Source organism: Crinia signifera, chromosome 1 (assembly GCF_055691185.1).
Source record: "Crinia signifera chromosome 1, ASM5569118v1, whole genome shotgun sequence".
Classification (NCBI taxonomy): domain Eukaryota; kingdom Metazoa; phylum Chordata; class Amphibia; order Anura; family Myobatrachidae; genus Crinia; species Crinia signifera.
Genome location: NC_139217.1, coordinates 351,603,132 through 351,627,930, shown reverse-complemented (window position 1 = coordinate 351,627,930; position 24,799 = coordinate 351,603,132). Strand labels below are relative to the sequence as shown.

The 24,799-nt window shown below is 44.8% G+C and overlaps 1 protein-coding gene across 2 annotated transcripts in view; it reads right to left on the bottom strand.

The window, feature by feature from the left end:
• Positions 1 to 4,581, bottom strand: part of LIMK2 (LIM domain kinase 2) — a 41,317-nt gene extending 36,736 nt beyond the window's left edge. The window contains exon 1 of one of the 2 annotated variants that reach the window (XM_083147693.1): positions 4,461 to 4,581. In XM_083147693.1, the coding sequence (XP_083003819.1) occupies positions 4,461 to 4,530 (70 nt within the window). In that variant the 5' untranslated portion in view covers positions 4,531 to 4,581. Of the gene's footprint in view, positions 1 to 3,390; positions 3,523 to 4,460 lie in introns of those variants that run through there. The other variant, XM_083147702.1, reaches the window with a different exon arrangement.
• Positions 4,582 to 24,799: the final 20,218 nt, after the last annotated feature.

The following is a 24,799-nucleotide window of genomic DNA, read 5'->3' as shown; positions in this document are numbered from 1 at the left end:
TAATTAAATTCTACCAAATAAGCTAGTTACTTCATATAAAACAGGTTGTAGACCAAAAAAAAAAACATATTCAAACTTCTGTCCCAGGTCCACCTCCTGGTGCTTCTCGTTTACCTATTGGCTTCCACTGTCCGGCTCTCAGCATCCCGGCTCTACACATCCCCCCTCATTGGTTGATACAGCCAATACATTGAAGGACGGAGTTGGACATTAAATGGGTGCACTTTTTTGCCCAATAGAAAGGAGTTTGGTAAAATAGAGTATTTTTACAGATATGCAGAGCTGTAATTTTCTCCTGGCAGAATATGCACAGGATTCACTCTGGTATCATAGTTCGACACAAGCAAAAGGTTCACATGAGGTTTTTTTTTAACTATGTTATACTTTACCATACACTTGAATAGTAAAGTGTTCGGAGAGCAGCAAGGCACCATTCGCTCACCATGTGATGGGAGGAATACACTTATTTAGGGTCCAAGTTGACGTGATGACGTGTACAAATTGACATGAAAAAATCCAAAACTCATGTCCACCTTTTCATGCGTCAACCTTGTCCATATCAATCCTTTATACCAGCAGTTGCCAATGTTTTTCTCTCCCGTACCACTTAATATTTACATTTAGGAGTACCCCTCCTCTCAATTTGACATATCCACAGTACTTACGAGTGAAGTGGAAGTGAGCGGTATGTGTGTCCTTATATTAAGGAGCAGTGTGCGGAATCGGGTCCCTCTGACTGGCCGCTGGCTTTGTACTGTCTCCAGTAGCGGAGGAGCCGTGTGCAGTCAGGAATCGGGTCCCTCTGTGTCTGGCCGCTGACTGTGTACTGTCTCCGGTTGCAGAGGAACAGTGTGCAGTCAGGAATCGGGTCCCTCTGCGTCTGGCCGCTGACTGTGTACTGTCTCCGGTTGCAGAGGAACAGTGTGCAGTCAGGAATCGGGTCCCTCTGTGTCTGGCCGCTGACTGTGAACTGTCTCCGGTTGCAGAGGAACAGTGTGCAGTCAGGAATCGGGTCCCTCTGTGTCTGGCCGCTGACTGTGAACTGTCTCCGGTTGCAGAGGAACAGTGTGCAGTCAGGAATCGGGTCCCTCTGCGTCTGGCTGCTGACTGTGTACTGTCTCTGAGGTTCACGCTAATGCCTGTAGGATTATTGCTGCTGCTTCCTCCACTCATGTCAGCACAGGGCAGATGATCGCTGATGTCCATGGGCAGCGTGGGTAGCTCCCAGTGGATTGATGGTCAGGCAGAAGCACAAGGAGACGCTGATGATGCTTCATCTCCACAGCAATGGGAGACTTCTTATTCTTCTTCCGCCATTACCAATCTTATTTTCAAGTACCCCAGGCTGGGAACCAATGCTTTATACCATAACCATTCACTACAAGTTATAATTGATATATGCTAGGTGGAAGCGACTGACTGCCTAACAAAGATTATATATACACACACATACATACATACTGGACTGAATGGGATACATGTGTGAATACGACCTTACCCAACTTTATTTACTTTAAAATGCATATTTGATGTTCTGCCTCTCTGGTCATCAGTGCAGATTCAATCAGAAAGAAAAAAGAAAACTCAGTGTGTATAACGGATCAATAATCAACTCAGCATTTTCAGCAAACATCGCTGCCCATATACACTGGACAAAAGCCCCCAGCATTGGCACACTATGCAATATCACTCAGAAGGGCTAGAATGAGCGAGTGTAAAACACATTAATGACTGCATGTTGTGCATAACAGGGAACAAGGAAGAAGCAAAGAGGGAGTGAATGCTTGTCAGGACATATGTCGCTCTGTGTTTGTGCAAGCGGATATACATTACACAATTCTTTTGCAATTAAAGGTTTTTGATATTCCAGTAGCAGCTAACCGAAAATAATACAGGAATTGTTAGTTCAGTCTACAGCATTATATACTCATTTTAAGTATTTAAAATGCATTCTAAAAACCTTTGGGCCAGATGTACTAAGCTTGAAAAGTGATAAAATGGAGAGTGATAAACAAACAGCCAATCAGCTTCTACCTAACATGTCACAGGCTGTGTTTAAAAAATGACAGTTACAGCATGATTGGCTGGCTGTATTTCACTCTCAATTTCATCACTTTTCAAAGCTTAGTAAATCTGGCCCTATGATACTTGCTTTGGCACGGATAGTCCAAAGCATACATCATGGTGGTGGTGGTGATGGTGGGGGACGGTCTTCCTATGTTTTCAAGTTCATTTTGCATTTGGCAGTGCTCGAGACCCTTACCAGTGTTGCTATATGGACTCACAAATGATTAGATATGCCCCTCCCTGTACACATTTAAAGTCATTCACTTTGTGTAAAGTGTGAAAGCACTTCCAAGGGAGATGCTCATGCTAGGTAAAACACAATGCAGTTTATGATAGGGGTACATTTTTGCAAGGAATATTTTCTGAAAGTCTACCTATACTATGTTGCTATTCATTGTTCCAACTTCCAGCAGTGAGCCTGTATCTAGGCCTCTTCATTCTGCTGACCTGGGCTTAGGTAACTGTTTGCCTGCAGGAAGCTGTGCTGTGTAAGCAGGCGCCTGTGTCATGTTCCATGTAAATGACATGTTGCAGAAGGCAATAATTTGAGATGAGATTATTGAATCTCGCTATTTGGAAACATAATGCTATACTGGCAGCGCACTGGCAACAACACAGGGATACAAGACAAAGGCTTATACCCCAATACGACCCATTCCAGGAGGGACAACATTCCTCTTCATTTATGATTACAATCACTTGTGTTTACATCCTTTATTTTCAATTAAAAGGTTCAACACAGGTGATACCAATCTTATATAAGAGGGAAGCCTAGACAGAGAGCATATTGTCCCTCCTGGAAAGGGTCAGGTTGGGATGAATGCAGACTGGCAGCGCAAAGACAACCTCCTCTCATGTGGAACAGCAGTACACGCTAGGTAGGCAAAGGGCTGCCCGTAATGATATGAATACTACAGAGAAGAAAGGCGGGTGACATTTCCCGTACACAGCGCGTATACACCCAGCTCACAGGAACCCGCACCCAACCCGCACATCCCTACCGGCTAGTGATGGGTAGTTCGTGAATGATTAGATCAAAATGAACTAATCTTCAAAGTGAACTAAATCGTTCAGATCAGTGCTCTGGCAAAGATTAGTTCATTTAGTTCACCAGGAAGTAAAGCAAGTGGGAAGTGTAACACACAGACAGACAGAGCCCAGCAGATCCATAAGGCTCATTTACTGGATCTTTACTTCCTGAATCTAAAGTTAAAAGTACAACAAAGCCCAGCAAATACAGATCTAATAAAATAAAAATATGCACTGCCTAGCCAAAGTTGTGTGGTGTGTCTGTGAGTGAGAATGTGTGCTCATGCTGCTCACCTTTATGTGATGCTATCATTATATGATTAGTTCAGATGTCCAAACACTTGCTGCTGCTTCTGGTACTGGGTCCTGAGCATACTGCTGTGCTAAATCTGCTGCTGGGACTTGTTTAGGAGCTTCTGCAGCAGCCATGTTATCAGCTCTCATGCAATACACAGGAGGCAGTACATGGTAGCTGCCAAAGATGGCAGTGCTGAGCTCACACATGGTCTGGACTCTGCGGATCTACATTGTCCTGATGACTCATGATTCCTGCAAATAGTTCAGTAGTTCAATTAGTTCACTGATCATACAGATCCCTGAACTAATCTCTGACTATACACCATAATGAGACTGTACAGTACCTGTGAGCTACCATGTGTGGCACTGCTGTGCTCAGGCATATGTATTGTGTGTATGCAGCCACAGACACAGTGCTGGCTGCTGCATGTTATACAGTATACTGTAGTAGCTCTGTTTACTCCACATTACAGTCAGAGATGGATATGTATGAACCTTCATGATGCATACAGTGGAGCAGTTGCCCCTAGCAACCAATCAGCAACTGGTTACTTTGCAAAGTCTCTACTTTATCTCTCTAAGGTCAGTTACATGGGGGCAAGGGGACATGTTTTTTTTCTAATTACTGTATTTTAAAAGCAGAAAAAAAATAGACTTATTAAATTACTCTGAATTTGGGTATTTTACTTGCATATTATGGAATGTAAAATAATAACCACAATGGGATTAATATTGCAGAGCTAAACAATAAGCATGTCACTAGAAGGGTGCTGTATAATTTATTGCTTTTCTAAACTAGAAAATAATCTGATTTATTAAACATACAGTATATGATCATTCTAACAAGACTATAACTCCTACAATGATCTAGTATTACAATGCCTGCTCTGTGTGTCATAATCTAGTCTAGTTCATCTAGATCCATTCACTCCTCTCAGTCTCTGAGTCAGTGCTGGAATAATGAACTAAATGAGCTAGATGAACTAATCTTCTGATCTAATCTTTTGGGTGAACTAGATCATAATGAACTAGTCACCAAAACGAACTAGATTTCCCATCACTACTACCGGCCACTCGCTCTCCTCCGGCCGCTCCCGCCGGCTGGTACATACAGTCACTGATATCATCCGGTGACATCAGCCTACTATGGAGACCGGTGAGGATCAATCCGTACCTGCAGCACGGGCACCTCCCTCTCCCCCCAGACCCACGCCCCTCCCACTTTCCAAACTATTCTTTGTCAGTTACTTAAGAGGAGGCTGCCTGCCTATGTGCTGCTAGCTGGCTGTGTCATATGCGCTGCTGCTAGCCAGTGTCATGCTGCCCTGTGTGCAGCTAGTCTAGGTTTAAGTTTTCTCTGACAGAGAAAAACACTAGAGAGACAATAATAATAATCTCATCCAAAATGATTGTCTTCTGCAAAATGTCATTTAAATTAAACATGTCACAGGTGCCTGCAGGTGTCCTGCACCCCATTCCAGCACCAGGTATGGCTGGGTTAGGTGGTCTGCCCCCTCATTTCAGCACCCAGACTGGCTATATATGTTGGGTTGCACCAGATTCTGGCACTCAGAATGGTGTGTTATGGTAGTTTGTACCCTTTTCTGGCACGTGAGGTGGTCTGTGTCCTGTTCTGGTGTACAGAATTGATGATTCAAATTGTAAAAAGTTCAGAAACAGCTTATAGCAGTGGGTCTCGGCCAATGCGTATGGGCCATAACATAGATAAACAATAGCACCAGCAGTTATATCTGTGCCCCCCCTGTCTGTCCGGTAGTAGCAGTAGCAGGATAGGTAGGAGGCTGTAAAGTCTCTCTGCACAGTGTCCCTTGTGTGATAGCAGAGCAAAGAAAGTGCCACTGGGCAAGGCTGACAGCCCCCTATCAGGCCAGGAGCAGTAGCAACTTTGTGCAGGGATACAGTTGTGAACTCCCCCGCCATGTCTGCCTGATGACATCCCATACTTCCCAAATGTCCTGCTTTCAGTGGGACGCGCCATCTTTTGGGGACGTTCCCGCATCCTGCCCGGGACCGACAGTGTCCTGCAGGGGGGGGGGGGGGGGGGGCAGATTCCCGCAGGCAGAGGGACTGGGCATGGCAAGCAGCTCTTTGAGCCGTTAGCCATGCCCCAGAGCAGCAAAACAGGGGCGTGGTCTCCCGGGAGTGATGTGATTCATAGGCTACGGCCCCAACATTTGCGGCCAGCTCCGTTCTTAAGTTAGTAAGTACAGTATGACGTTGGTAGAGACTAGATCCCCTTCAGTTTTGATTACAGGATGTGATGTTCAGTGAGGGCGGAAGTTGTTAGATGCCCTCACAACGTTTTTTATTTTATCTGTAATTCATGTAGGTGTAGGTTATTTTTGTTTCCTCCCAAAGACCAAAAACATTTTGGTTGGTTGAATAACTTTGAACAGTGTGTTTCTGTGTCCCAGTGTAAGGCCCAATGAGGGAAGGAGAGGGAAAAAGAGAGAGAGAGAGAGAGAGAGGGAAAGAGAGAGAGAGAGAGAGAGAGAGAGGGAGGGAGGAGAGAGAGATCTTTGTACAGTACTATGTAATGGGTGTGGTATAGCTCACATACAATGTCTTGGTCAACAGTCATGCACAAGGTCGACATATGAAATGCTCAACTTGAAGTTTTTATGAAAACTGCTGGAATAAGTAGGGTTCCGCCAAAAGATTAATGTTAATTAGTTTTAATCACATTCTAGCCTGTATCATATTAACCCTCATAAAACATTGTGATCTTAAAACCTTCAGTTTATTTGGGCAATTTTTCCAGATGTTTTAATTCTTGCTACCAAATTTGGATCACCTGATTAAAAAGTACAAATTCTATCGAACACACGCTGGTACAGTGAAACCTGATACACTTTATGGAGGTTGGAACTAACCCATTCCACTAATGTAACACTTATATAAATCTGAGTTAACACCTGATATGCAATGTAGGCAGGGCCGGTGCCAGGTACGGCAGCGCCCCAGGCAAGGGGGGCGGGGGGCGCCCTGTCGATCACCTGCTCAGGGGGGGGGGGGCGTGATGCAGCCGCTGAGTCGCTCCACGACGGGGAAGGGGGGGGGAAGGAGGAGAGTTGCGGCGGAGGAAGGGGAAGGGGTGGGTATGCAGCTGCCGAGGCGCTCCATGAGGGCAGGGTGTGGGGATGGTGTGGGCACCGCTGCGCTCTCCAGACTCCACAGGGGTTGGGGACGGTGTGGGCGCCGATGCGCTCACCTGGCTCCAAGGGGGTTGGGGATGGTGCGGGCACCGCTGCGGCACTACCTTCCAACTGGCTCCATGAGGGGGGCTCCCAAGTGCGCCCTCCAGTGGCTGGCGCCCTAGGCAAATGCCTAAAGCTGCCTACGGGTGGCACCGGCCCTGAATGTAGGGATATATCACCTTGCTGTATACACTCTAAAAGTCACCATACATCACTACGCAATATATCATTACATACTTAACTTAATTAAACTGTGGCAATAAACTCTCTGATATGCAGAACAGAAGGGATAATAAAACCACACAATTCATCAAATGATAAATTGTGTGAATTTGGGACGATGCACTATATATAACTTTCGCTGCAATCCGTCGCAGGTCGCAACTTCGTTAAATATATTGGAATGTCATGGGATAGCTTTGAAAGATAGTCCATTGCTCAATTATATATTTTACACACTGCCCCTAAAAATATAAATGATTATACATATATATACGAATCTACTATGAAACTAATTATGCCCCTTCTTTGCCCTTATGCGCAGTGGGGCCCTGAGACTTTTTTGTAATTAATAAATGTTTCCACAAAATCACACTTTTTTTTTTTTTTAGAATGTGTTATTAAAATAAGGTTATTGTAGTGATAGAATTATCAATTGTTTTGTTAAAATCTGAATTTCATCTCTTATTTTTATGTACTGTATGGGTATAGTTCATTACCAATAACACCATGACGACCAGGATTCTAGTACAGCATAGCTGCTATTCCAGCTTGGATGTATATCGCTTAATACTGTGGGTGCTGCTGGGAGTTGTAGTCTAGTAATTTGGCCTTTCTAAAAAATTCAGATTATCAAAAAATATAGCAAAAAAAGAACACCACTACACCCCCATACAAATGGCACTTTACTACTACAATGTGCTATATTTCCCACAAGACTATTATAGGGTTGCCGACCCTCCCGGAATTCCCGGGAGTCTCCCGAAAATCGGGTCCCCCTCCCGGAATCTGGGGGACCCCCCTGAACCCACCGAATCGCGGCATGTAAATGCCGCAATCCGCGGGTCTCAGAGGAGGGGGCGGAGCTAAAATGGCTCAATCGCGTCATTTTAGCCCCGCCCCCTCCATGGATATCAGTAATATCTTCTATTTCCCGTAGTGGGGGCGGGGCTTAATGACGTCACTATCAAGCCCCGCCCCCGATCGGGTAAGGAAAGTCTCCTCTCCGGGCTTCTCCCGGAGAGGAGCATTAAAAAGTCGGCAACCCTGTACTATTAGATATATCTATATTTCCCACAATACTATTAGATATATCTATATTTCCCACAATAATATCTGCTGCACGGTTAACCTCCCTCTCTTCTTGCTCACAGCTGAGAGACAGCTGTTAGGACCCAGGTGCAGCTCAGGTGGAGAAACTGCTGTTTAGCCCTACAGTTTACAATAAAGGAGGCTTACTGACCATTTAGGCGCTGATGTAAGGAACCGAGATGGCACTGCGGGGAAGGGATGGATTCTGCATACTGCCGGTCAGGATACGGGCATTCACTCTACCGTGGCTGGCATTCGGACTACCAGCGGAATGTCAGCGCCGGAATACTATGTAACATGATAGTTTCTGTGATTCAAACAGGTTTACAATCATGCACTGGCTTATCTGGGATTTAGTTTCGCCTCACTCAGACATAATCCCAGAAAGCTGCTGAAAATATGAAGGTTACACCAAACCTGTGTTTATTTCAGGAGAAAAATGTGCTTTTTATTGGGCAATCTAATAACCCTTTCACATTGCAGCTTTAACACGGTATATTGCCGCTTTTTTACCATTTTAAAACGGGTACAGCTGCAGTGTGAAAGCTCCATTGTCAATTTACAGAAAACCGGTATTTTGAAACGAGCTAAAAGCAGGATCCTACTAGTTTCTGAGCCGTTTTCCCTGTGGTCTGAACAGCTCAGAAACGGTATTTGCTACAAATGATAATCACACAAGGGTGATAGGTTATCTCCCTGCATGATCCCCACCCACAAGCAGGAAAATGCCATTTAAAATGACATTGTATGGCTTTCTATGGGTGAAACGGGTTGAATCTGAAAGGTACAAAAACAGTATTGAAACTGCAATATACCCTTTACAACATGCAATATGAAAGGGGTTTAACTGGCTTTTGAACTGTTTTAAGACACGTTTACAAAAACGGGTTGAAAGCAGGTTTGCAATGTGAAACCAGTATTAGTGGATATTGAGCGCCTGTGTATATAGATGCTCAGCAGGGAAGCACAGAACAATTGAATTGCCCCCTCCGATGGTCGGTGGTTTTCTATAGTTACTTTGTTTGATAGGTTGACAGTTTCTAATTCAACAGTTGAAACGTTGACACATGAAACCGGACGTCATTGATAAAAGGTCAACACAAGAAAAAGGTTGACAGTTTTTCATGATAGCTTCAGGATCCATGTCGGCATATTGCGAGCTGATAACAGTGTACCGAGTAAAGCAAGGCACCATACACAAAGCAAGGTGAGTGTAGCGAGCCATGCCAGGGAACGCTTTACACTATTTGGGGGTCCATGTCGACATAGATACAAAAAAAGTGAAAAACTTATGTCGATCATTTACATGTGTAGACCTATTGCACCTCAACCTAACAATCCACACCCTTCTCCAAAATATCTTGTTATATGTTATCTATAGTGAGGATTCACCATTATTTATCAGGCCAGAATTGAGCTATTGAATTGAAGAAAAAAAAACACACAATCAATTTGTTCAGAACACAACAGGAATAGGTTACAACATGGTATAATTATTTAGGGTAGACTAGTGGTTCTGGTTCCCAATCTGTGTGCCACAGCACCCTGGAGTGCCTCAGAACACTAGCAATGGTGTCTTGGGTTGGTGGTACAGGACAAATGCAGCTTATGTTTTTCTGGTCAATGTAATAGGCAAAAACAGTGGTACTGGCTTCACATCATAATATATGTGAACAAGCAGAAACAAATCATATCCCTCATCAACACATAATTAAACTTAAGGATGACAAACACAATTTAATTCATTTTATATTTGTTTCCAATTAAATTCTAATTAAAGTAATCTATAATACCACTTTCAGACAGCGGCTGCCGAATAACCCGGCACTTACCCGGCATTTGAAGTGCCGGGTTATTTGGCTGCCACTGTCAGACCCCCCTTCACACAGGAGAGCAAATCTCTGGGTCTAAAATTTAGACCCGAAGATTTGCTCTATTATACAGGGCTTTCTCCTGTGTAAGCGTCGATCCGTATCTTAAACTCCGGTCTCCATCCCTGGTCATTTGCAGGGTCGGAGATCCGGAGTTTACGGATTGACCCTTTCACACAGAAAAAGGATGCGTAGTGAAATTCCAGGGTGGAACTGCTTCACTCAGAATTACATTTTCAGTGTAATAGGAGTCGATGAAACTTTTGACCTAAGGCTATTGCAAAAGTAAAACCTGATACTCTAGGGCAGGCATGTCCAACGTTGGCCCTCCAAATGTTTTGAAACTACAGATCCCAGCATGCTTTGCAATAGTTTTAGCATTCTCTAATAGCAAAACTGTGGCAAAGCATGCTGGGATGTGTAGTTTCACAACATCTGGAGGGCCAACGTTGGACATGCCTGCTCTAGGGTGCAATTATTCAATACAGTTTGGGAACCACTGGGGTAGACTGAACCTTACATATACAGACCTGGATGGAACTCTCCCTCGGCAGACACGACCTCCTATAATAGAGATGCATCTAGTCAACATCTTCCCTGTAGATTATGACCAATCCATACGCTTCCGAAATCTGATAAATCACTCACCAGATTCTCTCTTCTAGCATTGATGACAGTAGCATCCATTATTTATAAATTAAAGTGGATCCCCTCGCTCTTCCTCCACTTACCGCCTTTTGTTTCAGACGTCAGATAAAACTGATGCAGTTTAGTTTTTACTGTGAACTGTGTCTATAACTGTATTTGTGTAAATATGGGGTTTCTTGACGCTATCTAGGTCATATTTGATTGCATTGCTCCCTATTTACCTGTTCCATTGATACCACCAATATTTAAATGTAACCTGCTCTTGTTCTTACAATAAAAACAGACTGCATAAAATAAACAAAATTACCAATTCCATATCATAAATATACGCATTAGGAAGAAAAAAAAAAGTGTCCAGGTTATTTGGATCTCGTCTTGGCTGGCGCTTGCCTCCCTCTGGGCCACTGACATTGGCATCCGGCTAGGACAAAAGAGCTAGGAACAGCACAGGAAGATAAACACTGCAGATGGTTACTTCCTGGCTGAACATTACAGTCGCCTAGGGGTGGTGAAAAACAGGCGTCTCTCACTCCACATTTAAAGCAAAACACTAAATTGCTTCAAACTGCAATTCTTTTCTATGAATAAAATAACGCCACAATAACTCGTGCTGTTTTTAAATGATGACAGCAACATTTGAGACAAATGTCCAGGAGTATTTAAAAGAAAATCTCCAAATGCAATCACATATCGGTTACTGTGTGACAAGGCCATTATAAGCAGTGTGATAAGTAATCTTTTTTTTTTTTCAGATACAGTGAAAATTAAGTAAGAAGGGAAAAAAAAGCACCTGAGGGACACCACTCTAAAGCCCCATACACACTAGCTGATATGTGTATAAGTCCCCCCCCTTCCCCTTCTTCTGTGCTGCTTGCTCAATATTAACATAGAAACATAGAATTTGACGGCAGATAAGAACCATTTGGCCCATCTAGTCTGCCCCCCCCCCCCCTTTTTTTTTTTTTTTTTTTATTCAGTGTTTTTATTAAGCTTTTTGCATTATTAAAAAGAAACATATAAACAGTTCCTGAACAGAGACAAAAAGGACATGTAGCATATACTGTAGGGATAAGCAGAATCTTGAGTTGACAAAGGGTAGTACATACAGAAAGTACAATTGGGCTGTATCCATCCATTCCTTTAAATACCATAAGTGAAGCGTGTTGACCCGAAGGCGCCATCCGGGCACACACCTCAACAGGAGATACTGAAGCACATATTCAGAATCGTAATCAAAACGACATTGCAGCCCCATAGGAGTAAGATAGATCAGGAAATAATCATCTGTCCGGAACTCTAACCTAATCCCACTAATCTAATAAAGTAAACCTCCCAAAAGCCCAAAGCAAACCTCCCACAGAACCCCCCACCCTGTACTACCCACCCCCAACTGAGGCGTACTTGGATCCCATTAACTACCCCTATACCCTCCCTAAACTATACTAAACTACCAAACTCCCCTCCCCCCCACCCAATGTCAGGGTATTGTAGAAAGGATATATGAGGGGCAATGGACTTAAATCTCGAATGACGTTAAATCAAGATTCAGTTTCCCCGCCAACATGACTGACAGTTTTACACCTGCCATATATGGTATATACTGTAGTACACAGGATTACTTATCAGAGATATTAGAGAGTGTCTAAGAAATAATCAGGACAGCTTAGTATACAACAACATTCAAAGAGAAAAATTCTTATAAGTGCAAGCGATAGGAACATATGGTATTAGTCTGGCCAACTTGTAACAACACGCCAGGATGGTAAACCAGTGTCATTCTCATCCGTCCCAAAACTCTTTGGTGAAACCAATGAGGCTGACAAAACAGCTAGACAGCAATGGATGCAGTCTGATGGTATTTGGGGAATACACGTGGTCCCACTGTAACCAGATATATTACGATGAAAGTCCTTTGCTGTAGGCAATGTCAAGGGTATGGACCAGTCCAGAGTGTGCGCAGACTCAAGATGCAGAAGGAAGATAGGGCAACAAACTGTAAGTATATTGACCTTTCGTCCATCCATAGGCGTCTTATTAACAAAGGAGAAAGGTGCTCCAGCTGGGTAAACAAGATCCGGAGTATCAGGAGTAATGGTATATCCACCAAAAAGGCTCAGTATTCCCATCCCCACCACCACGCGAAACAATTATAAACATCCGTGACGCTGGTGAGATTGAGTATATTTCACGTATAGGGCAAATATACAGTGCCGGATTTGCCACTAGGCCCGTGAGGCACGGGCCTAGGGGCGGCACATATCATGGGCGGCAGGCAGCGCTAATACAAACAGTGCCGAATGTGCAGCTCCGGTCACAAGCTTATTGGATTTTGCAGTAAAGCAGCCAATCAGGCAGCAGCGGCTCCTGATTGGCTGCCGGGCTGCAAGCTCCAATTGGCTTGCAATCCGAAACTACACGTCCGGACTTCCCAGCAGGCTGTGTCTGTGAACGGACAGAGCAGGCTCGCTCAGCACATCCATGATCCCTGCTCCAGGCCTCCAGCCCCCTGCAGTGTCTGCAAAGACTTCGGAGCTCCCCGCAGGTAGTAAACGGGCAGGGCAGGCTTGGCTCTTCCCTGCTGCAGCTCTCTGCAGAGACTCCCGGAGTTCCCCACAGGCAGTCAACGGGCAGGGCAGACTTTGAGTTAGAGGGGAGGGGGTGGTGGGGGCCAGGAGCTCAATGCAATCATTCCCAGGTCTGGTTTCACCACCCCCTAAGCCAGAGCGCCGGGCTCCTGCAGAACCAGCTTGCAGCAGCGCAGACCCACCAGCTGGAGGATACCCGGGTTGCCCAGTCTCCTTATGGCTGCATTGAACAATGTATGTACAGTATGTGTGTATGGGAGAATGTACTGTATGTTCTGCATATCTGTGTTTATATGTATGCTGTGTATTTATAGTATGTATGAAGTGTGTTTATCATATTTATGTATGTATTTAGAGTGGCAGTATCAGGGGGGAGGGGGGGGGGGAGTTATAGTTGTTTCTGGACCCAGGAATCAGGATCTGAGACCCGGGAACTGGGACATTGCGATCCTCCATCCGGGTCAAGAGGGCAGCCAAAAATATTGTGCCTAGGGGCGGCCTGACCTCTAAATCCGGCCCTGCAAATATATGCAGTTTCCATGACATAACTGCCACGTCGATCAGGGGTGCATGAGGGGAAGGATGAATTGAATTGTGCAGGAACAGGGTTTGAATAGGCTACCAGGTCACAGCTTACAGGCCCAGCATCTGTAATCTCCCTATCACTTTCCTCTGGAGTGTTATAACAGGAGAGTGTATCCCAATGAGCCGCATCCAGCTGGCGAAGGAGTCTGTGAGTGGAGGCATGGATAGCCTGCAGTATTTGGTGCAGAGGAGAGGCCATGATACAGGTAGTATTTCAATGGAAGGATATCGCTCTATGAAGAGAATCCAAGCATATAGCAGCAGGTGGTCGGCAATGAGATGGCTGTGGCTAGCACACAGCCTAGAATATAGTCAATTATGAATGAGCAAGGGTATACAGGGTATTTGAAAGAGCACCTTGATCCAAGGCGCCCAGCCCGTCAACCAGTGGCACGAGAGGATGGCAGTGCACACACGTCTCTCACAGGATGGATGGGAGTCACCGGTCAGTCGCAGCACACACCCTCAGATATAATACAAGCTAAGAAGCCCCAGGCGTCAACTTCAGCCGGGCACAGGAGAAATGTATCGCAGACGCCACAGCCCCGGATCCTCGCGGACAAGATGGCGCCGGCTCTCCCTGCGCGGCATGTGGCAGCACTACCCTAATGCGAGCGCTTCCCGCACACTCCGCTCAGTGAACAGAGAGCGGCCGGCACCTGTAACTCCCGCCCGCTGCGACACCCAGCGGGACGCCACACGATACCTCAGGGATGCAGAAGATTAGTAACGGCACCCGGTGCTCAGCTTGTTTGTAGGCCGCAGTCTCCTCCACCTTCAGTCTAGCAGACAGACAGCCACGGAGATCTGGCAGCGGAGGTGCAAAACTGTAAGTAGGATTTCCCACAGCTTTAGCAGGGGTCAGGGGCTTCTGTAGCATAGCAGGATATTTTCAAGGATTTATGGAGGGCGCTCAGGAGATCTCTAGTCTGCCCCTTTTTTTACCCTTCAGGTAATCTCAATCCTTTTTACTCCTTATTTCTTTGTAAGGATATTCATACGCCTATCCCAGGCATGTTTAAATTGTTCCACTGTCTTAGCCTCTACCATCTCTGATGGGAGGCTATTCCACTTATCCACTACCCTTTCTGTGAAGTAATTCTTTCTTTTTTTTTTTTTTTTTTTTTTTATTGTGTAATTTTTATTGAAGAATTTTTTTTGAACAGTAAACAGACCCTTAGATAGGGGTGTATTCAGTACTGCGATACATGAATGCAGGGAGGATACACAACAGTGGAATACATTTTTTTTACAGCATTATATGTGATTATATAAGGAAGCACATAATATAAGGGTGTACATACAGTCTTTGATGAGACATCAGTCAGGTGAAACACTCCCCCCTCAGAATAAGTTCAAGACCCATACCCGAAGGCGCCATTCGGGTAGATTTATAAAAGTAGAGGAGGAGAGAGCATACATTACCGAGTCACCCATATTCCCTCGTACAAATTACACGAGCAGAACGTTTCAAAGGATAAATAAAAAAAGGATAATAAAAAAAAAAATTATATATGTTGACATATCGCAGCAGCATCAAAATATAGAATCCGGAGATTCGACAACCCCAAAATAACCCCCCCTACCAATAACATATAAATTCCCAAAAGCCCTAAAGCAAACCTACCCATAACCCCCCACCCTGTATGACCTAACCCCAACTGTGGTATACCTGGATCCCGATAAACACCTTAACCCTGCCCAACTATCTATACTATCTTATCTAATTCTATGACCCCCCCCCCCCGCTCCCCACCTTAAGTAAAGGATATTACACGGATAATAAACAGGGGCATAAAATAAAGTATTCATAACTAGTACAAGGCCAGCCTTCCCGCTTTAGATAAGGCCCATAATTAGAAAGCTAGGTATAAGGATATATTGATTAATTGAGAAATATACAGCCTAAAACATTCTTGAAAAGGAACAGGAGGAATAAGCCCTCAGTAGGACAGACCTAAGACTTATTGGCAGGGGCGGATCCAGGATAAAATGACAGGGGGGGCACCATGATAAAAGAGGGTTTAGGTGGGGGAGGGCCAGTGTTAGTGGTGCCAGTGTACATGCTAAGAGAGCGGCAGAGAGAGGGTGGCAATGGGATTAAGAATAGGCCCTGGCATTTAAAGTAAGCAGGCCCACCATGGCAACAAAAGTGAAGGATGCGCTCTGGAAAAGGGGGTGTGGCCACTCAACAGGGGGCATGTCCTTGAGTGTAGTGTACAACACCATATACAACTTCTACACATTATGCAACAAAATACTAGACCCCATTATACTTGCCCCTTACACATGATGCCAAATGGAATGAGCCAAAATTCAAACAAGGCCACATGGATTGTGTCAAAATTCACATAATGCCACACGGATTGAGCCAAAATTTACATAATAACACACGGATTGAGCCAAAATTCACATAATGCCACATGGATTGAGCCAAAATTCACATAATGCCAAATGGATTGAGCCAAAATTCACATAATGCCACATGGATTGTGTCAAAATTCACATAATGCCACACGGATTGTGCCAAATTCATAAAATGCCATATGGATTGAGCCAAAATTCACATAATGCCCACGGATTGAGCCAAAATTCACATAATGCCACACAGATTAAGACAAAATTCACAATACGCTTCATAAACAGGGACAATGTCCACCAAAGGCACGCATTAAACATTTACACCATAATGTCCATTGCACGTTAAGTTACACGGCATGATGTCCATTATGTATTATGCCAAACACCATAATACCTATTAAAAATTATGCTACATACAGTAAGTGCTGCTTATCTACATGCTCATTGCCAAGGGTTCCATGCTCATTGCCAGAGGTTCCATGCTCGTTGCCATGTGGGATTACATGCTCATTGCCAACGGGGAATACATGCTCGTGGTAAATGGGGGACAGCCGCCGCCAGGCAGAAGTGATAGCCACTGACAGTGGCAGAGCCTGGCTGTATTCCGAGCACTGCAGGTCCCAGCTATTTGAAATAATACCCATTTCACACCAGAAAATGCATTCCCAGGTTGGCCCCTTTTACACCAGCCTAGTCCCTGTATTTTCTGGTGTGAGGGGGAGAGAAAACCACCCCTCCCCCCCTTTAACCAGTTATCTCATTTAACCGGCTATATCTTCGGAACTAACTGACCCATTTACATGAGACAAGTATTATATTGAAGAACTTTTGAGTGGGCTTTGAATGATTTTGGTCCAGTGAAACTGGAACGTTTGGTTCCAGAGTAATCGGCCCTCAAAGAATATGAACAGCAATGAAATTACATTTCAAAAATAAAAAAATCGATTTACACGCTATATCTTTGAAACCGATTGACCGATATGGACCATCCTGGTATCATATTGAAGGCCCAGCGATTTGGAATTGAATGACATTAACCACAAGCTCCTGTGATGCCAGGGCGGGAACTGGCAGCCGTCGGAACCGGGTGGGGGTCGGAATTGACGGGTCCCATATTATCCTATGGGGAAAAAATGTTACAGCTTTACCAGGTGATATCTCCGGTTCCCGGGGGGCTAGAGACATGGGGCAGGGCTCATTGGAAAGCTCTGGTCCTCATCTACAAAATTAATGACAGGGGGGCACGTGCCCAGGTGCCCCCCCCTGAATCCGCCACTGCTTATTGGTACCATCACTCCATCTCTAGTAATTTGGAAACCACAATAAGCAAAATATTTTAGCAGAGCCACTCGTAGCAAGACAATATAAAAGAGAAACAATAAAAAATAAAAATAAAACACAGCAAGATAAAGCATACTATATATGTCACGGGAACACATTGGGGAGCATGAGAAGGAACAATATATACATAGGTGTACATGATCCTCACTATGAATGGAAACAAATCCCTAATCTGGCCAATTTTTAGTTCCCTGATGAAACAATACCATCATCACATGTGGATTGTCTTTCTCATGAGAATCATTCGAGGAATATCTGGGACATAAGAAAGTCAAAGTCCAGGAGCACTGTGTACTCGATTTTAGCAGAAGGAGAGGATAAAAACGAAATAATTCACCAGAGCCTTCCTCAGGATAAGCATACCAAATGGGCTCAGCTGCATAAAGGTCCATATAAGAGTAAATGTCCGGTGTAGCGGTCAGGTCTGCCAGAGGATAATCCGGATAGGCAATAAGCTTGTGAATGTCGTCTGCATTTCCCAAATCACAGCAATCAGGGGCATCAAGAGTATAGGAGACACCTCTTCGTATATCATCCAAGCAGCGAGAGATTCTGGCAGATGAGGCGTATATAGCATGTAGGATTTGCGTAGCAGAGGATTCCATTTTTAGCAAAAGAACAAGTGACTCGAGGAATATGTATAGTGGTCCGCCAAAAATGGGTCACATTCAGCAGTGTCGTAGGTCAATATCTAAGCCAAGAGAACGGCGTTAATTCACCAATTATACCGTTAAGGCGCTGGACCACCCGGCGGCTGCACAGGACAAAAGCGGGAGTATACCAAATGGCTCCGAAACCCACCACGGCTGCCATCCACTGGATCTTAGGCAGTCTGTATCGAGCCCCCCAGCTCTGTGCACCGACGATCAGGGCAAGATGGCACCGGTCCCTCTGGTGCGGTCAGCGACAGTGCGTCCCAGCCGAGACCACTTCCCGCTGCCTCCGCTAAACTTGCCGGAGAGGTTGCCAGCCCACACTCACCCCAGCCCGCCGGGTCACCGTAAGCAGGGGGCTATTCAACAGGAGAGTGTGTCCGGCGCTGGGAAGCTCGGCCTGCAGATCCCCAGCTTCCGGGGTACGGTGTATCAGCAGGCCGCAAATGAGAAATCAGCCTAGGTGGCGCAGAGACTACGTCGCAGCACACCAGCCGGGGCACCGGATAGTCAGGTATGTGGTCCCACAGGCAAGGCAAGTGCCAGATCCGTCAGCGGGGGTAAAATAGGATATTTAAAAGGATATGTAGCAGGAGCTCCTGGAAGCTGCTGCCTTCCTCTAGCCCGTCCAAGCCACGCCCCTTAGATATCAAGTAATTCTTTCTAACATTTCCCCTGAACCTACCTCCCTCCAGTTTCAGTGCATATCCTCGTGTTCTATTACTTCTTTTCCTTTGAAGAAAATTTCCCTCCTTTACTATGTTAAAACCCTTGATATATTTGAAGATTTCTATCATGTCCCCCCTTTCCCTTCTCTGCTCCAAACTATACATGTTAAGATCTTTTAGTCTATCCAGGTAAGTTTTATGATGTAGGCCATGCACCATTTTAGTTGCCCTTCTTTGTACACTCTCCAATGTATTTATATCCTTCTGAAGATATGGCCTCCAGAACTGGACACAGTATTCCAGATGAGGCCATACCAAACTATATCGTTAAGGCATGCTGGCAGCAGGGGCAGGTGAGTGACATCACTGAAATATGTTGTTAACAATATCGTTAAGTGTGTATGCACTAGATCTGGGGTAGCCAACCATAGTCCTCGAGAGCTACCAACAGTGCATGTTTTGCAGGTCTCCTCACAGAATCACAAGTGAGCTAATTAGCTCCATCTGTGTATCTTTTAAAATGTGTCAGTGATTAATGAGTGCAGCTGTGCAGCAGCTAGGTTGTCTGGAAATTGTGAACTGTTGGTAGCTCTCGAGGGCTAGGGTTAGCTACCACTGCACTAGATCGTTTGCCCGCACAGGAATTAGTAAACGATAATGGTGGTGCCGCGTAATGCCTAGAATAATATAGTTCTTATACACTTGGGCAGAGCCTTCCCTAACAGCTACACCATGATTCCACGCCCTTAATTCCAGATACTACAGGTACGGTAGCTGTTATTGACGATCAGGGCTGGAAATAGCGGCCTGGGGCTGCAAGGACTATACTTTTTCTTTAAAAAAAATAAAGAACAACACAAAACAAACACTGCAGTTTAAATGCAAATCAGTGGTACCCTCTTGATTTTTTTTACAATATCTATGGGCAATCTGAATACCATATGTAAACTGGTTCACTGATACATACCCATGTTTATTTATTTATTAGTTATTAACAGTTTCTTATATAGCGCATACATATTCCGCAGCGCTTAACAGAGAATATTTGAACATTCACATCAGTCCCTGCCCCAGTGGAGCTTACAATCTATATTCCCTACCACATGTACACACAGACATTCTTGGGTTAATTTTGTTGGGAGCCAATTAACCTACCAGTATATTTTTGGAATGTGGGAGGAAACCAGAGTACCCGGAATAAACCCACGCAAGCCCTGGGAGAATATACAAACTCCAAACAGTTTATATTGTCTGTATATTGACCCTTATTCAGATCTGATCGCAGTACAAATTGGTTCTCAAAATGGGCAAAACCATGTGCACTGCAGGTGGGGCAAATGTAACATGTGCAGAGAGTTACATATGGGTGGGGTGTGTTCAAACTGAAATCTAGATTGCAGCGTAAAAATAATGCAGCCAGTATTTACCCTGCACAGAACTAAAATAACTCACACAAATCTAACTCTCTCTGCACATGTTACATCTGCCCCACCTGCAGTGCACATGGTTTTGCCCATTTTGAGAACAAATTTGCACTGCGATCAGATCTGAATAAGGGCCATTGACTGTTGTGTGTACAGAGTTTAAATTGTATTCCAACTGCAAAGAGGCATTGGGTATTTAGTAGAACCCACCCTTGTATCTACCTGTACATTGGGAGCAGAAAATACAGGTAAAACATGAAGTACACAATTATTTAGCAACATGTTCCCGCATGGAAAATAGTTAAAGGTTGTCCTGACCGGTACAAGGGAAGAAAGCTGCATGTTTTCTATTTCCGTAATTGGTGAACAGAAAGTCAGGTCATTTTGTACCACCTGTAACATGGCAGGCAGCAGCTGATTGGCTGGTACTTTCTCTTACCAAGGTTTAGTACATATGACTACATGCATAGTTGCCGTTACGGTCATATGAGGAAAGTGATAGAACTGACTTTGGCAGGAAAACTGAGTGTATGTGATATAGGGGCAGATGTGCATCGGAGCTAGATAAAGTAACAGCCAACTGGCTCTGGTCATTATTCAAACACAGCCAGGGGCTTTGATACTTTCTCTCTCCACTTTATCACTTGCTAAAGCTTAGTACATCTCCCCTTTAGACGCGGTTTCATCTTTGGACTTTAAAAGGAAATTTTATGGGACAGGTCAGGAAACTTGGCTCTACCAAACAGCCAATCCAAAAGAATTGTAAGAAAAAAAAATTTTTGTAGTTCGTTCTCAACAGGTAGTAGTTAAGGTGTCCGTGTACACTAGGTGATATACATGTGATTTTGACACTTTTTATATGATTGTGGTGATCAAAAGTGTCCATATCGCATGTATTTGACAGTAGATCAGATGCGATACGTGTTCCAGTGCGCACTGCACTGGAGCCTGAGTCACACCTGCTGCAAAAGAGATATGTTGGCTCGCAGCCCGACAGGCATGGCTGGGATTGCATGCAATATATATAGTAAGCAAAAGGAGCACATACCATATATCGCATGCGATTCAGGGGAAAAAGTCACCCTAATGAATACCCAGCTTAAGACCTGACAGATTTGGGTACAGCAAGATCTACTGACAGAACATTTGATTTTGTAAATATACAAACTTACCAATTGTTTGCTTAAAATGTTAGGCAACCCATCGCAATTCTGGGTATTTGAATGTACCCACTTGGCTGTGGCGTCGCTGTCAGCGGTTCCCAGTGCTGGCATATGGGACAGTTGGCTGTAAACACACACACACACACACACACACACACACAGACAGACCGAAATATATCCAAGATGTCACTCCTGGGGTCTGAGTCAAGATGACGAAGGCCTCAGGCATAGGCTCTGACCGATGGATAAATAGGGGAAACTTGATTAGACTTTTGAACATGAACCCAGGGTATGGCACTGGAGTAAGCGCTGAGGCAGGATGAGCATGGAGGAAACCATGGTAAAAAGTAACGTAAGCACACAAGCAGTAATTGGCAAACAATGACTGTAATGCAGCAATGATGTTAATGGTGCAGTGCAGCTTACTGATGCAGTTCTTGAATGCGGCTAAAGCCGATAAATATAACAGGTGCAAAAGTACGTTACTTGGCGTTGCTTGAAAACTATGACAAACTTGAGAGTGGTGCTCATAACTAGAGATGTGCAGGCTCTGATTTACTCTGATTTCAAAGCAGGATCTTATTGGCTATCAACTGTCAACAACTGTCATGTGATTTGGAATAGCCAATAAGATCCTGTTTTGAAATCAGAGAAAATCAGAGTAAATCAGAGCCTGCACATCTCTACTCAGAACATCAGAAGCTTTGGCGCAATGATGTTGAACACCAGATACTTGGGAGTGATAGTTTGGCTGGAACATCGCTAGCATAGGAAGGATGGCTGGAACATCGCTAGCATAGGAAGGATGGCTGGAACATCGCTAGCATAGGAAGGATGGCTGGAACATCGCTAGCATAGGAAGGATGGCTGGAACATCGCTAGCATAGGAAGGATGGCTGGAACTTTGCTAGCATAGGAAGGATGGCTGGAACATCGCTAGCTCAGGAACGACGATGGAACATCGCTAGCTCAGGAACGACGATGGAACATCGACAGTTAGGCAAGGTAATGCTGAGATGAGTATCCTGAAAGCAAATTGAATATCTGGAAGCAAATACACTGCAGCAGAGAGACACAAATGTATCAGCAGGAGACAATTAAAGCACTAGCAATTAGGTCTAGAGTTCCCATCATACTTCTACCCACTGGGATTGTCTGAGGAAATATGACAGGGAAGTAAGCCTCACAGGATTGGCCCAAAACAACATGTGACTAAAACCAACATGGCAGCCCCCATGTCAGGCTATGGTGGGAAAGTACGTACGTACACACCATGCTTGTGGCGGGGGACTGGGAGACTTCAGGGCGCTGAGAACTGTCACCCAGCATGAGAGAGGAGATATGCTGCTCAGTCGCAGGCTCAGCTGCGCTGGATGAACATGGTGATGATTGCAGAGCAGCTAAACTGCACACAGGACACCGGCTGCGGTATCCAGGCTATTTGTCTACAACAAAAAGATAGACAGCCATTAGGTCAACACCTTAAGTTCGACAAGCCATTAGGTCGACATGGGGTTTTTCACTGTTTTTTGAGCCGACATGCAGTATTTCATGCCCTACCATCCACTAGGGCGAAGTGTGAGAATAAAATAGTGTGATGAGCGCAGCGAGGCACCGTGCCCGAAGCATAGCGAGAGAAGCGAGGGGCTGCGGTTCACTTTAAACTGTGTCCATTCGACTGTGTCAACATTTGGGTAAAAAAACCAGTGAAAAACCCAATGTCGACCTTTTGACTGTCGACCTAGGCAGTGTCGACCTAATGGTTGTCTATCTTATTGCTGTAGACAAATGGTCTGCAACGGCTGCACCCTGGCTTAAGACGCAGGCACAGTCTGCGCAAACACTTGCATAGTAAGAAAGTCTGTTTAATCACCCGGATCGTGACACAAGATATGTTGACATTGACTGTGCTGCAGGGCCAACCTGATTTTGTCTGGGAACAACGTCTTCAGACCTATGCAGTTTACACATCCGCAGATTCATTGCAGACCTATAATTCGTCATTCAAACAAACCATATGTCAGCAAATTGTTACACATAACTAAAAAGAGTAAGTCACGCAAGACCTTCCAGAAGAACAGAAGCCAAAAAGATGTTCCATATTCCAGGTGACAGACATCTATAACCTGATTCACATCGCAAACCTGCTTTCAACCCGTTATTGTAAACGTTTCTTAAAACGGGTCTAAAGCCAGTTAAACCCCTTTCACATTGCATGTTGTAACTGGTATATTACGTACCATTCACATTCAACCCATTTCACCCATAGAAAACAGTGGATGTCATTTTAAAGGGTGTGGATCGTTTTATCAACCATACTTAGGTCGACAGTCATTAGGTCGACACCGTTGGGTCGATAGGGGGTAAGGTCGACAGGGCTCTAGGTCGACATGGGTTAAGTTGACAGGTCGTTAGGTCGACATGTTTTTTTTTACCCGAATGTCGACACAGTCGACATGGACAAAGTTGGAAGTTAACTGCAGCCTCTCGCATCGCTCGCAATGCTTCAGGCACACTATTTTTTTCTCCCACCACACCCTAGTGCAGGCATTCCCAACCACGGTCCTCAAGGCACACCAACAGTGCAGGTTTTGTAGATATCCAGGCTTGAGCACAGGTGACTTAGTTAGTATCTGAAGGATTCTGATTAAATTATCTGTGCTGAAGCCTGGGTATCACTAAAACCTGCACTGTTGGTGTACCATGAGGACCGTGGTTGGGAATGCCTGCCCTAGTGGATGGTAGGGCATGATATACTGCCTGTCGGCACATGTCGGCTCAAAAAACAGTAAAAAAAACCATGTCGACCTCTCCTCTCTGCACAGAGGATACGATCGATGGGTCAACCATAAGATGGTCGACAGTCATTAGGTTGACACTATTGGGTCTACATGCTGGAAGGTCGACAAGTGTCCAGGTCGACATGGCAGAAGGTCGTCACGAGTCTAGGTCGACAGGGGAGAAGGTTCGACAGCTATCTAGGTTGACATATGCGTTAAGTCGACATGGGTCAGGTCGACATGTGGCGTTTCACTGTTTTTGAGCTGACATGTGCCGACAGGTGGTATTTCATCCCCTACCATCCACCAGGGCGTGGTGGGAGAGAAAAAAACACAGTGCCTAAAGCATGGCAAGCGCAGCGAGCCATTTGAGGGGACGCAGTGCACTTAAAACAGTGTCCAAGTCGACAAAAAAAACTGTGAAAAACCCCATGTCGACCGTACCCACGTCGACCTAGACACATGTTGACCTTGTCTCCGGTTGAACCAAACTCATATTGACCTTCTGCCATGTTGACCTAGACTCATGTTGACCTTCTGCAATGTTGACCTAGACACCCGTCTACCTAAGGACTGTTGACCAAATGATCCCAACACCTGCACAGTATGCACTGGGTTATAAAAAAGTCTCCTCTCTGCTCTTTACTTCCTGCCTGTGCCTGGTGAGATCACAAGGGAGATAGACTATCACCCTCTGTGACCTGCTAATGACTTGTAAATACTGTTCAGAGCCATTCACACTACAAATGGATTGGCTCTGAAATGGATAGGACACTGCTTTCTTGAGTTGGGAGCAGA